This window comes from Rhea pennata, unplaced genomic scaffold, assembly GCF_028389875.1.
Source record: "Rhea pennata isolate bPtePen1 unplaced genomic scaffold, bPtePen1.pri scaffold_178, whole genome shotgun sequence".
NCBI lineage: Eukaryota > Metazoa > Chordata > Aves > Rheiformes > Rheidae > Rhea > Rhea pennata.
Window position 1 is genome coordinate 1 of NW_026907647.1, and position 13,687 is coordinate 13,687.

At 62.8% G+C, this 13,687-nt stretch overlaps 1 protein-coding gene across 1 annotated transcript; it reads right to left on the reverse strand.

Moving 5' to 3' along the window:
* Positions 1 to 85: 85 nt before the first annotated feature.
* LOC134154243 (microfibril-associated glycoprotein 4-like) lies at positions 86 to 3,240 on the reverse strand. The gene is given in 8 exon segments (XM_062600981.1): positions 86 to 482; positions 1,799 to 1,864; positions 1,867 to 1,980; positions 2,682 to 2,778; positions 2,875 to 2,900; positions 2,903 to 2,939; positions 2,941 to 3,029; positions 3,225 to 3,240. Coding segments are annotated over 8 exon segments (693 nt in total). The 3' UTR covers positions 86 to 234.
* Between the last annotated feature and the right edge of the window lie 10,447 nt (positions 3,241 to 13,687).

A 13,687-nucleotide genomic window follows, 5' to 3' on the forward strand; every position in this document is an offset into this window, starting at 1 on the left:
GACGCCTGGGCCCCCTCACCAGGAGCAGAGCCGGGGTGGGGGGGGGCTCCACGGAGCGGCTCGTACGCGCTTGACGCCGACGGTCTCTCGTCTGTGCCGGACCGGACCGGGGATTTATTGGAAGCGGCAGCGGCGGAGAGGGGGGGGGAGACCGACGGCGGCGGCGGGTGGCAGCGGCGGGGGACGGACGGACGGGACGGACGGACGGACGGACGCCGGGGCAGGGCGGCGGCCTCAGAGGCGGCGGATCTTCATCTCGCTGCGGCGCAGCGAGTAGTTGAAGCCCTTCCAGGCGGCCCAGTTGAGGCCGTTGGCGTAGGTGGCGTGCGCGCCGCCCAGGTAGAGCCCGTTGAGGTTGGAGAAGTGGCAGCTCCGGAACCACCAGGCGCCCGACGAGAGCGCAGCGCAGTTCTGCACGTACACGTCCTGGTCGCGGTCGAAGGTGGAGAACTTCTGCCCGCGGTGGTAGCTCAGCGAGTCGCCTGCGGGAAGCCCGAGCCGCGGGGTTGACGTGTTGGCCAACGCCGTGGGCCATGGGTCAGACTCGGGGGGGGGGGGGGGGGGGGGGGGGCGGGTCGGACTGGGGGGTGCGCGTGCGCACGGGATGGACTGGATTGACCAGTTGTCCCCCATTCGGTTTGCCCAGTTCCCCCCCCACCCCGGGGTTGACCGTTGCTCTCCCCCCCCCCACCCCCGGTTGACCTGCTGCCCCCCATCTGGGTTGACCTGCTGCCCCCCATCTGGGTTGACCTGTTGCCCCCTCTAAGCTGACCCCCCCCCCCCCCATTACCCCTTCTGGGTTGACCTCATTGCCCCTCTCCCGGGTTGACCTGTTGCCCTTCCCCAGTTTGACTGTTGCCTCCCCTCTAGGTTGACCTGTTGCCCCCTCTAGGCTGACCCCCCCCCATTGCCCCTTCTGGGTTGACCTGTTGCCCCCTCTAGGCTGAACCCCCCCCCCACCCCCATTGCCCCTTCTGGTTGACCTGTTGCCCCCTCTAGGCTGACCCCCACCCCCCATTGCCCCTTCTGGGTTGACCTGTTGCCCCCTCTAGGCTGACCCCACACCCCATTGCCCCTTCTGGGTTGACCTGTTGCCCCCTCTAGGCTGACCCCCCCCCCACCCCCATTGCCCCTTCTGGGTTGACCTGTTGCCCCCTCTAGGCTGACCCCCACCCCCATTGCCCCCTTCTGGGTTGACCTGTTGCCCCCTCTAGGCTGACCCCCCCCACCCCCATTGCCCCTTCTGGGTTGACCTGTTGCCCCTCTAGGCTGACCCCCCACCCCCATTGCCCCTTCTGGGTTGACCTGTTGCCCCCTCTAGGCTGACCCCCACCCCCATAGCCCCTTTCTGGGTTGACCTGTTGACCCCTCTAGGCTGACCCCCCCCCCCCCTCCATAGCCCTTTCTGGGTTGACCTGCTGCCCCTCTAGGCTGATTCCCCCCTCGATTACCCCTTCTGGGTTGACCTGTTGCCCTCTCTAAGCTGACCCCCCCCCCCCATTGCCCCTTCTGGGTTGACCTGTTGTCTACCCTCTGGGTTGACCTGTTGCCCCCTCTAGGCTGCCCCCCCCCCCCCATTGCCCCTTCTGGGTTGACCTGTTGCCTCCCACGGGGGTTGACCTGTTGCCTCTCACGGGGTTGACCTGTTGCCTCCCACCCGACCTGCCCCCCCCCCCCCCCCCCACTGCCCCCACCCCCACCCAGGGGACCGCGTGGCCCTGTTGTCCCCATCCCCGGCGCCCACGTCCTCCTGCCTCCCGCGTGCCGCCCCTGCCACCCCCTCCGGCGGGCCCCTCACCGGCGCCGCCGTCCACGAAGCCGCCCACGTGCAGGGTGTAGCCGTCCTCCTCGCCGCTGATGGCGTGGGCGAGAGGGCGAAGGTGCCGTAGGTGGCGGCGGCCGTGTTGTTCTCGAAGTCCTCGAGCTCCACGCGCAGCTCGTAGCGCCCTTGCAGCGTCAGCAGGTGCAGGTGCTGCAGGCCTGGGGGGGGGCAGCCGGGGGGGGGTGTCGGGTGTGGGCTGGCTGGGGGCGCCCGGGGGGGCATGTGGGACGTGGAGGACATGGAGGACACGGAGAACATGGAGGAACATGGGGAGCGTGGGGGGACATCAGCTATGGAAGCACAGAGAGGACATGGAAGGACATGGAGGACACGGAGGGACGGAAGGACGGAGAACGTGGAGGACACGGAGGACGGAAGGACGGAGGACGTGGAGGACGTGGAGGACACGGAGGGACGGAAGGATGGAGAACGTGGAGGACACGGAGGGACGGAAGGACGAGAGAACGTGGAGGACGTGGAGGACACGGAGGGACGAAGGACGGAGGACGTGGAGGACGTGGAGGACACGGAGGGATGGAAGGATGGAGAACGTGGAGGACACGGAGGGATTGGAAGGACGGAGAACGTGGAGGACGTTGGAGGACACGGAGGATGGATGGAAGGAGAGAACGTGGAGCACGTGGAGGACACGGAGGGACGGAAGGACGGAGAACGTGGAGGACGTGGAGGACACGGAGGGATGGAAGGACGGAGAACGTGAGGACGTGGAGGACACGGAGGGACGGAAGGACGGAGGACGTGGAGGACGTGGAGGACACGGAGGGATGGAAGGACGGAGAACGTGGAGGACACGGAGGGATGGAAAGGACGGAGGACGTGGAGGACGTGGAGGACGCACCCAACCAGTACTCGCCGTCGGCCCGCCCGAAGCCCGCCCGGTAGTCGTTCCAGCCGCGGAAGAAGCTGACGGAGCCGTTGAAACGCTTCTGGAAGACCTGGAGGTCGGGGTGGGGAGACCGAGGCGGTGAGGGGCGGCGGCCGCGCCCGGACGCCTGGGCCCCTCCGTCGCGGGGCGGGGGCGGGGGCGTTACCGTCCAGACGTGGCCTTGGGTGCTCAGTCGCAGTAGACGGGCACGGGCAGGCCGGGCCCCGCCGGGGTAGATGAGGTAGACGCCGTCGGCCTCGGCGCCCCGGGCGTAGACGTCCTGGCAGTCGCGCGGCGCCGCCTCGCACGGGGCCCCCGGCGCTGCACGGGGTGGGGTGGGGGTGGAGGAGACGCGTGAGGCCACCGGGGGTGGGGCGGGAGGGGTGGCCGGCGTCGCCCCCGGCGTCCTCGTGCGCCCTCGTGCACCGTCACGGGTCCTCGTGCACCGTCACGGGTCCTCGTGCACCATCACGGGTCCTCGTGCACCGTCACGGGTCCTCGTGCACCCTCATGCACCCTCGTGCACCGTCATGGGTCCTCGTGCGCCCTCGTGCACCCCTCACGTGTCCTCGTGCACCATCATGGGTCCTCGTGCACCATCACAGGTCCTCGTGCACCCTCATGCACCCCGTGCACCGTCACGGGTCCTCGTGCACCCTCACGTGTCCTCGTGCACCATCACGGGTCCTCATGCACCCTCGTGCACCGTCACGGGTCCTCATGCGCCCTCGTGCACCCTCACGTGTCCTCGTGCACCATCACGGGTCCTCGTGCACCCTCGTGCACCATCATGGGTCCTCGTGCGCCCTCGTGCACCCTCACATGTCCTCGTGCACCATCATGGGTCTTCGTGCAGCCTCATGCACCCTCGTGCACCATCACGGGTCCTCGTGCGTCCTCGTGCACCGTCACGGGTCCTTGTGCACCCTCATGCACCCTCGTGCACCATTCATAGGGTCCTCGTGCGTCCTTGTGCACCGTCACGGGTCCTCGTGCAGCCTCGTGCACCCTCATGCACCCTCGTGCACCATCATGCGTCCTCGTGCACCCTCGTGCACCGTCACGGGTCCTCGTGCACCCTCATGCGTCCTCGTGCACCCTCGTGCACCGTCACGGGTCCTCGTGCACCCTTGTGCACCCTCATGCACCATCACGGGTCCTCGTGCATCCTCGTGCACTGTCACGGGTCCTCGTGCACCCTCATATGTCCTTGTGCACCCTCGTGCACCGTCACGGGTCCTTGTGCACCCTCGTGCACCCTCATGCACCCTCGTGCACCATCACGGGTCCTCGTGCACCCTCGCGCGTCCTTGTGTGTCCTTGTGCACCCTCATGCACCCTCGTGCACTGTCACGCACCCTCGTGCACCGTCACGCACTCTCGTGCGTCCTTGTGCACCCTCACAGGTCCTCGTGCACCCTCATGCACCCTCGTGCACCGTCACGGGTCTCGTGCACCGTCACTGGTCCTCGTGCATCCTCGTGCACCGTCACGGGTCCTCATGCACCCTTGCGCATCCTCAGTGCGTCCTGTGCACCCTCATGCACCATCATGGGTCCTCATGCATCCTTGTGCATCCTCGTGCGTCCTCGTGCACCGTCATGGGTCCTCGTGCACCCTCATGCACTGTCACAGGTCCTCGTGCACCCTTGTGCAACCCTTGTGTACCCTCATGCACTGTCAAGTGTCCTTGTGCACCCTCGTGCACCGTGATGGGTCCTCATGCACCCTCGTGCACTGTCACGGGTCCTTGTGCACCGTCACAGGTCCTCGTGCACCATCACAGGTGCTCGTGCACCCTCGTGCACCGTGATGGGTCCTCATGCACCCTCGTGCACTGTCACGGGTCCTTGTGCACCGTCACAGGTCCTCGTGCACCATCACAGGTGCTCGTGCACCCTCGTGCGCCCTTATGCACTGTCATGGGTCCTCGTGCAGCCTCGTGCACCCTCATGCGTCCTCGTGCAACATCATGGGTTCTCGTGCACCCTCATGTGTCCTCGTGCGCCCTTGTGCACCGTCATGGGTCCTCGTGCACCCTCACGCATCCTTGTGCGTTCTCGTGCACAATTGTGTGTCCTCGGCACCGTTGTGTGTCCTTGCGCACCCCTCGTGCGTCCTCATGCACCCTCGTGCACCCTCGTGTGCCCGTCACCGGCCCCCGTGCGTCCTCGTGCACCCTCGTGCACCGCCATGGGTCCCTCGCGCGCCCTCGTGCACGCTCCCGCACCCTCGTGCCTGACCGTGCACCCGCGCGTGTCCTCGTGCACTCCCCCCCGCACGCGCCCCCGTCCCCGCACGTGCGAGCGTGCGAGCCCCCGTGCGCTCACCCTGGGGGCCGATGGGCTGCCCGGCCCCCCCCCCCCGGCGCCCGGCCCAGCACCGCCAGCACCAGCAGCGATGTCACCGTCACCCGTGGGGACACGGACCGGCCCTGCGGGGGGGGGGACACGGGACGGGACACACGGACGCGGGCTCCGGCACGGCCTCGTGCGAGGGAGACGGTCCCCGTGCGAGCGGGTCCCCCCGTCCCCGTGCAAGGGGTCCCGGTCCTCGTTGCAAGGGGGGGGGGTCTCGTCTCCATCCCCCCGTCCCCGTGTGAGGGGGTCCCGGTCCTCGTGCAAGGAGTCCTGTCGCCCATCCCCGTGCGATGGGTCCCCATCCCCGTGCAAGGGACCTGATCCCCGTGTGAGGGAGCCAGTCCTCGTGCAAGGGACCCCGTACTTTGTGCAAGGGGTCCCGTCCCTGTCCCCATCCCCATGTGAGGGGTCCCAGTCCTCGTGCAAGGGGTCCTGTCCCCGTCCCCATGTGAGGGGTTCCCGTCCCCATGTGAGGGAGACAGTCCTCGTGCAAGGGGTCCTGTCCCTGTCCCCATGTGAGGGGTTCCCGTCCCCATGTGAGGGAGACAGTCCTCGTGCAAGGGGGTCCTGTCCCTGTCCCCCGTGCAAGGGACCCGGTCCTCGTGCGGAGGGGTCCCATCCCCGTCCCCCATCCCCGTGCAGGGGACCTGGTCCTCGTGCAAGGGGTCCTGTCCCTGTGCAGGGGACCCGGTCCTCGTGCGAGGGGTCCCGTCCCCGTCCCCCATCCCCCGTGCGAGGGACCTGGTCCTCGTGCGAGGGGTCCTGTCCCTGTGCAGGGGACCCGGTCCTCGTGCGAGGGGTCCCGTCCCCGTCCCCCATCCCCCGTGCGAGGGACCCGGTCCTCGTGCGAGGGGTCCCGTCCCCGTCCCCCATCCCGTGCAAGGGACCTGGGGTCCTCGTGCAAGGGGTCCTGTCCCTGTGCAGGGGACCTGGTCCTCGTGCGAGGGGTCTCATCCCCGTCCCCATCCCCGTGCAAGGGACCTGGGGTCCTCGTGCAAGGGGTCCTGTCCCTGTGCAGGGGACCCGGTCCTCGTGCGAGGGTCCCATCCCCGTCCCCCATCCCCGTGCAAGGGGCCCCATCCTCGTGCGAGGGGTCCGGTCCCCGTGCGAGGGACCCGGTCCTCGTGCGAGGGGTCCCATCCCCGTCCCCCATCCCCGTGCGAGGGACCTGGTCCTCGTGCGAGGGGTCCCATCCCCATCCCCCATCCCCCGTGCGAGGGACCCCGGTCCTCGTGCGAGGGGTCCGGTCCCCGTGCGAGGGACCCGGTCCTCGTGCGAGGGGTCCCATCCCCGTCCCCCATCCCCGTGCGAGGGACCCGGTCCTCGTGCGAGGGGTCCCGTCCCCCCCGTGCGAGGGGCCCGGGCACGGCCGTACCTCCATGGCGCTCGCACGGCTCCTCGCACGCCGCCTCCGCCGGGCCCCGCGCGCCCGCCCGGCCCCTCGCACGGCCCCCGGGGCCGCCCCCCCCCCCTTCCTCCTCCTCCTCCTCCTCCTCCCCCCACGGCGGCGGGACAGACAGACAGACAGACGGACGGGGAAGGGGGGGGTGTCCGGCGCTGGCACGCGCGCGAGGGGGCCGCCCGGGGGGAGGCCGAAAGGGGTGCACACGCGTGTGCAAAGCGTGCGTGTGTGTGTACGTGGGGAAAATGGCCTGAAATCGGGCCGTTTCGGGGTAAAACCCGGCCTCAGCTCGGCGCTTGGGCCACGCCGGCCAGAAATTCGCCGTTTTTGAGGGAAAAAAAAACAGTTTCAGTTCGGCCCCGTTTTTTTTTTGGGGGGGGGGGAGGAAAACGGCCTCAGTTCGGGCCCTTTCGGGGCCCGACCGGCTTTTAACGGCCCTTTGGGGCCAAAACAGCTAAAAACGCTGCTCTTTGCGGAAGGGGGGGGGCAGTGGAAAATCACCTGAATTCTGCCCTTTTGGGTAAAAAAAATAGACGAATTAATGAAATCTGCTTTTCTGGAAGCCAAAAGCGGCCTCAGTTCGGCCCTTTTGGGGGCAAAAAGCCGACCAGCCGCTGCTGTTTTGGGGCTAAAAGCCGCTTTTTTGGGCCCGCCGCCAGCGGGGACGCCTGGGCCCCCCGGACGCCTGGGCCCCCTCGGTGGGGGGGGGGGGGGGCGGGAGGCTCGCTCTGATTGGCTGGAAGAGGCGCCCAGACGCTGGCGAGAGGCCAGCGCCGGGCACACGTGACGCTGATTGGCTGGTCGCCCGCGGCGGGCGGCGCTGATTGGCTGGCGGCGGAGAGAGGACATGGGCGACGCTCATTGGCTGGCGCCGCAGTTGCGCGGACTGGGTAGACGGCAGGGCGGGGGGCGGGGGGAGGGGGAGGGAAAACCCTCCGCCGTCCCGGCGTGCTCCGCGCCACCCGGCACAAGATGGCGGGCAGCGCGAGGCACGCCGGGAGTTGTAGTCTCCACACCCGTCCCTCTGCCTGAAGGCGGGCGCCGCGCGCACTCGCTCTCCCGGCGCGCCCCGCGCGCGGAGGGTGGTGGCGGCCACAAAATGGCGGCGCCGCGCGGGGGCCGCCGGGATTTGTAGTCCGGCGGCTCGTACCTTTGCAGCGGCCGGGGCGGCGGCGCGGCACTTCATTTCCCGTCGGCCGCCACGCGGTGGGGGGTGACGTGACCGACGTCACGCCGCTGAGGCGGGGAGGGGCCGGAAGGGGAGGCGGGGGCGCGTGGCGTCGCCTCGCGTCTCTTCGTCCGGGTTCCCGCGGCCGCGGCGGTCTCGAGCGCGGGGGAGGGTCCCCGCGCGGCGCGAGCGGAGCCGCCGCCTGGTGAGGGGCGAGCGGGGGGAGGGAAAAACAGAACACGGGGACACGTCGCGGGTGGGTGTTGGGGGGGGGCCGCGGGCGAGGCGACCGTTGGGAGGTGGGGGGAGGGGCGGACGCGCGGCGCGGCCGTTGGCCCGCGCGGGGGGAGGGGCCGCGCGGAGCGGCCGTTGAGGCGGGGGGAAGGGAGGTTTTGAGGGGAAAAATAACGTTTTCGGAGGGCGTTGGGGTGGATTTGTGAGGGGAAAGCGGGTGCATCGACGGGGGGGGGGGGAATTGGGTCGAGTCGGGGAAGAAGTGTGTTGCGCAGCGAGTGTGTGTGGGTAGGTTGGGGGAAATTTTGAGGGAAAAAAAACAGCGGTTCTGTAGCTTTTAAGCCCTTTTGTGAGGAGAAAGTGGGTGCGTGGAGGGTTCGAGGAGAGTTTTTTTTGGGGGGGAAGCGTTTTTTCTAGAAGGGTTTGGGCTGCTTTTGTGAGGGGAAAGTGAGCGCGCGGGGGAGCGGGCAGGAGGCGAGAGGGGACGTAGGGAGTTTTGAGGGGGGAAAATGTTTTAGGAGGGTTTTGGACGCTTTTGTGAGGCGAAAATGGGTGCGTGGAGGGGTTGGGGAGAGTTTTGAGGGGGAAAGGGGGTTTCGAAGGGTTTGGGCTGCTTTTGTGAGGGGAAAGTGAGCGCGTGGTGGAGTCAGGAGGCGAAATAGGGAGTTTTGAGAGAGGAGAAAGGTTTTCAGAGGGATTTGAGTGGTTTGGTGAGGGATTGGAAACGTTTAGAGGGAGAAAAAAGGTTTAGAGGGTTTTGGGTGGTTTGTGAGGTGAAAATAGGTGCGTGGGGGAGTCGGGAGTTGCAAAGAAAAATGCTTTAGAGGGGAAAAAAGATTTTTGGTGGGATTTGCGGTGCAGTTTTGAGGGGAAAGTGGGTACGTGGAGGGGTTGGGAGTGGAAAAGGAAAATAGGAAGTTTTGAGAGTGAAAAAGTTTTATTTTTTTCCGGGAGGTTTGTGGTGCTTTTGTGAGGGGAAAAGGGATGCACAGAGGAAGTTGGGGGCAGTTTTGAGGGGAAAAAATGTGTTTTCAGGGGTCTGGGGTGCTTTTGTGAGGGGGGAAACGGGTCCAATGTAGGGGGTTGGAAGCAGTAATTTTGAAGAGAAAAAAAGAGTTTTTGGAGAAGCTTGAAGTGAAGTTGTGAAGGAAAAGTGGATGTGTGGAAAGATTGGGATTTTTGAGGGAAAAAAGGGTTTTCAGAGGGTTTTGGGGTGCAGTTGTGAGGGAAGGTGGGAGCATGAAGAGAGTTTTGAGGGGGTGAAATGGTTTTTGAAGAGTTTGGAGCACAGTTGCGAGTGAGTAGGAAGTTTTGAAGGAAAAAAAATTCACGGAGTTTGGATGCTTTTGTGAGGCAGAAATAGGTGTATGGAGGGGTTGGGAAGAGTTTTGAGGAGAAAAAAAAGGTTTTTAGAGGGGTTTGGAGTGCAGTTGTGAGGGGCAAGTGGGTGTGCAGAGGGGTTGGGGAGAATGGGAGAGGGAATTAGGAAGTTTTGAGGTGGGAAAAAGGTTTTCTGGGAAGTTTCTGGCGCTTTTGTGAGCATAAAAGGAGTGCGCAGAGGAGGTTAGAGGGAGTCTTGAGAGAAAAAAGTTTTTAGAGGGTTTTGGGTGCTTTTGTGAGAGGGAAGTGGGTGCGTGTGGGAAGTTGGAGGCAGCTTAAAGGAAAACTAGGGAGTTTTGATGGAAAAATAAGTGTTTTAGTAGGGCTTGGGGTGCAGTTGTGAGGGGAAAGCGGGTGCAGGGGGAGTTTTGAGGAGAAAAAAAGGTTTTGGGAAGGGTTTAGAGTTGAGGGGAGTTGAGAGGGGAAGTAGGGAGTTCTGAAGGGAAAAAATTTTAGAGGGTTTTAGGGTGCTCCTGTGGGCAAAAACGGGTGTGTGAATGGGTTGGGGACAAATTTATATGGGGGGAAAAAGGCTTTCAAGGGATTTGGAGTGCAGTTGTGAGGGGAAAGTGGGAGTGTGAGGAGAGTTTTGAGGAGAAAACCTAGTTTTTAGAGGGTTGGGGTGCAGTTGTGAGGGGAAAGTGGGAGCACGAGGAGAATTTTGAGAGAAAAACCAGTTTTGGGGGTGTTGTAGTACAGTTGTGAGGGGAAAATGGGAGCACGAAGAGAGTTTTGAGGAGAAAAACCAACTTTTAGAGGGTTGGGCTGTAGTTGTGAGGGGAAGGTGGGAGCATGAAGAGAGTTTTGAGGAGAAAAACCAACTTTTAGAGGGTTGGGCTGTAGTTGTGAGGGGAAGGTGGGAGCACGAAGAGAGTTTTGAGGAGAAAAACCAACTTTTAGAGGGTTGGGCTGTAGTTGTGAGGGGAAGGTGGGAGCATGAGGAGAGTTTTGAGGGGGTGAAATGGTTTTTGAAGAGTTTGGAGCACAGTTGCGAGGGGAAAGTGGGATTGTGAGGAGAGTTTTGAGAGGAAAAAACAGTTTTGGGGGGGGTTGGAGCACAGTTGTGAGGTGAAAGTGGGAACATGAGAGTTTTGAGGGGAAAAACCAGCTTTTAGAGGGTTTGGAGCGCAGTTATGAGGTGAAAGTGGGATCGTGAGGAGAGTTTTGAGGGGGGAAAACTGTTTTTGAGGGATTTGGAGCGCAGTTGTGAGGGGAAAGTGGGAGCATGAGGGGAGTTTTGAGGAGAAAAAACAGCTTTTAGAAAGTTTGGAGTGCAGTTGTAAGGTGAAAGTGGGAACATGAGGAGAGTTTTGAGGGGGAGAAACGGTCTTTGAGGAGTCGAGCTCAGTTGTGAGGGGAAAGTGGGAACGTGAGGAGAGTTTTGAGGGGGAAAAAACAGTTTTTAGAAGGTTGAGGTGCAGTTGTGAGGGGAAAGTGGGAGCATGAAGAGTTTTGAGGGGAAAATCCAGTTTTAGAGAGTTGGGGTGCAGTTGTGAGGGGAAAATGGGATCATGAGGAGAGTTTTGAGGGGGGGAAACGTTTTTGAGGGATTTGGAGTGCAGTTGTGAGGTGAAAATGGGAGCACGAGGGGAGTTTTGAGGGAAAAACAGTTTTGGGGGGTTGGAGTGCAGTTGTGAGGTGAAAGTGGGAGTATGAGGAGAGTTTTGAGGGGAAAAAACAGCTTTTAGAGAGTTTGGAGTGCAGTTGTGAGGGGAAAGTGGGAGCGTGAGGAGAGTGTTTGAGAGGAAAATCGTTTTTGAGGGTTTGGAGTTGTGAGGGGAAAGTGGGATCATGAGGAAAGTGGGAATGTGAAGAGAGTTTTGAGGGAAAAAACTAGGTTTTAGAGCACAGTTGTGAGGGGAAAGTGGAAGCGTGAGGAGAGTTTTGAGGGGAGAAACCAGTTTTTAGAGGGTTGGCGTGCAGTTGTGAGGTGAAAGTGGGAGCATGAAGATAGTTTTGAGGGGGAGAAATGGTTTTTGAAGAATTTGGAGCGCAGTTGCGAGGGTTAGAGTGGGATTGTGAGGAGAGTTTTGAGGGGAAGAACAGTTTTTGGGGGGGTTGGAGCGCAGTTGTGAGGTGAAAGTGGGAATGTGAGGAGAATTTTGAGGGGAAAAGCAGCTTTTAGAGAGTTGGGGTGCAGTTGTGAGGTGAAAGTGGGATTGTGAGGAGAGTTTTGAGGGGGGAAAACAGTTTTTAGAAGGTTGAGGTGCAGTTGTGAGGGGAAAGTGGGAACATGAGAGTTTTGAGGGGGAAAACCAGCTTTTAGAGGGTTGAGATGCAGTTGTGAGGGGAAAGTGGGAGCGTGAGGAGAGTTTTGAGGGGAAAATCCAGTTTCAGAGGGTCGGGGTGCAGTTGTGAGGGGAAAGTGGGATCATGAGGAGAGTTTTGAGGGGGGAAAACGTTTTTTGAGGGATTTGGAGTGCAGTTGTGAGGTGAAAGTGGGAGCATGAGGAGAGTTTTGAGGGGAAAAACCAGCTTTTAGAGAGTTTGGAGCACAGTTGTGAAGTGAAAGTAGGAGCGTGAGGAGAGTTTTGAGGGGAAAAGATCGTTTTTGAGGAATTTGGAGTGCAGTTGTGAGGGGAAAGTGGGAGCGTGAGGAGAGTTTTGAGGGTAAAAAACAGTTTTTGAGGGGTTGGAGTTGTGAGGAAAGTGGGATCGTGAGGAAAGTGGGAACGTGAAGAGAGTTTTGAGGGAAAGAACTAGCTTTTAGAGGTTTTGGAGTGCAGTTGTGAGGGGAAAGTGGGAGCGTGAGGAGAGTTTTGAGGGAAAAAACTAGCTTTTAGAGGTTTTGGAGTGCAGTTGTGAGGGGAAAGTGGGAGCGTGAGAAGAGTTTTGAGGGGAAAAAACAGTTTTCGGGGGGGGTTTGGAGCGCAATTGTGAGGTGAAAGTGGGAACATGAGGAGAATTTTGAGGGAAAAAACATTTTGGGGGGGGTTGGAGTGCAGTTGTGAGGGGAAAGTGGTAGCACGAGGGGAGTTTTGAGGGAAAAAACAGCTTTTAGAAGGTTGGGGTGCAGTTGTGAGATGAAAGTGGGAGCGTGAAGAGACTTTTGAGGGGGGGAACGCTTTTTGAGAGGTTTGGAGCGCAGTAGTGAGGTGAAAGTGGGAGCGCGAGGAGAGTTTTGAGGAGAGAAAAAAACAGTGTTTTGGGGGGTGGAGCGCAGTTGTGAGGTGAAAACAGGCGCAGGGAGCAGCGGGCTTGGGGCGGGGAGGGGGAGGAGAGTTGCGGATGGCGGAGGGGGGGGGGGGGGGGACCCAAAAGCCGTTTTCGCAGGGGATATCGGGAAGAGCAGTGGGGGGGGGGGGGAGAGAGAGAGAGGCGTTGGGCGTCGCCGCGGGGGGGTCCCTGACGGCGGCGCGGGGCGCCTCCCCCGGCAGGCGTTGGCAGCGTCCGGTCGCCATGTACAATGGGATAGGGCTGCCGACGCCCCGGGGGAGCGGCACCAACGGCTACGTGCAGCGCAACCTCTCGGCCCTGCGCCCAAGAAGGAGCGGGCGGACTACAAGTCGGAGGAGGACCTGCGCAAGCTGGAGTCGAGCCTGGTGAAGAAACCCAACCAGGACATCCTGGACCACGAGCGCAAGCGCAAGGTGGAGCTGAAATGCCTCGAGCTCTCCGAGCTCATGGAGGAGCAAGGGTAAGCCGGCGCCTCCCGGACGCCTGGGCCCCCTCCCCGTTTCCCCTCCCCCTTCCTCCCCCGCTCACCTCGTCGCCACCTCGCAGTTACGCCGAGGGCGAGATCCAGGAGAAAGTGGCCACTTTCCGCCTGATGCTGCTGGAGAAGGACGTGGCGCTGGGCAAGGAGGGCGAACAGCCCGAGCACAAGCCCACGTGAGTAGAGGCAGCGGGAGGGGGCCGGTCTGGTTGTCTCCCTCGCCTCCGTCCGTCTGTCCATCCGTCCGCCGCCCCTAACCGCCGCCGCCGCGCAGGGTGACGGAGACCCACCAGCTGGCCGAGGCCAACGAGAAGAAGAACGAGCGGCTGCGGGCCGCCTTCGGCATCAGCGACAGCTACGTGGACGGCAGCTCCTTCGATCCCAACCGGCGCGCCAAGGAGGCGCCCCGCTGCCAGCCGCCGCCGCCGCTGCCGCCGCCCCCCGGCCCCCGGAGCCGCCCAAGGCCTTCAGGTACGGCGCCGTGGGGCGCCCGTGGGGCGCGGGGCCGCCCGCGGGGCCCCGCTGACGGAGCCCGCTCGCTCTTCCGCAGCGTCGCCCGCGAGTCGAGCAGCTCCCGGTCGCCGTCGCCCAAGCAGAAGAAGAAGAAAAAGAAGAAAGACAGAGGGAGGTGGGTAGCGGCGGGACGCGGAGAGGATTGGGGGGGGGAGGGGATCTCCCACCCCACACCCCTCCCCGGACGCCTGGGCCCCTTTCCCTTCCTGGATACCCCCTCCGCCCCCCACCCCCCACCCTGGCGCTAAATCACACCGCTCGCGTCGC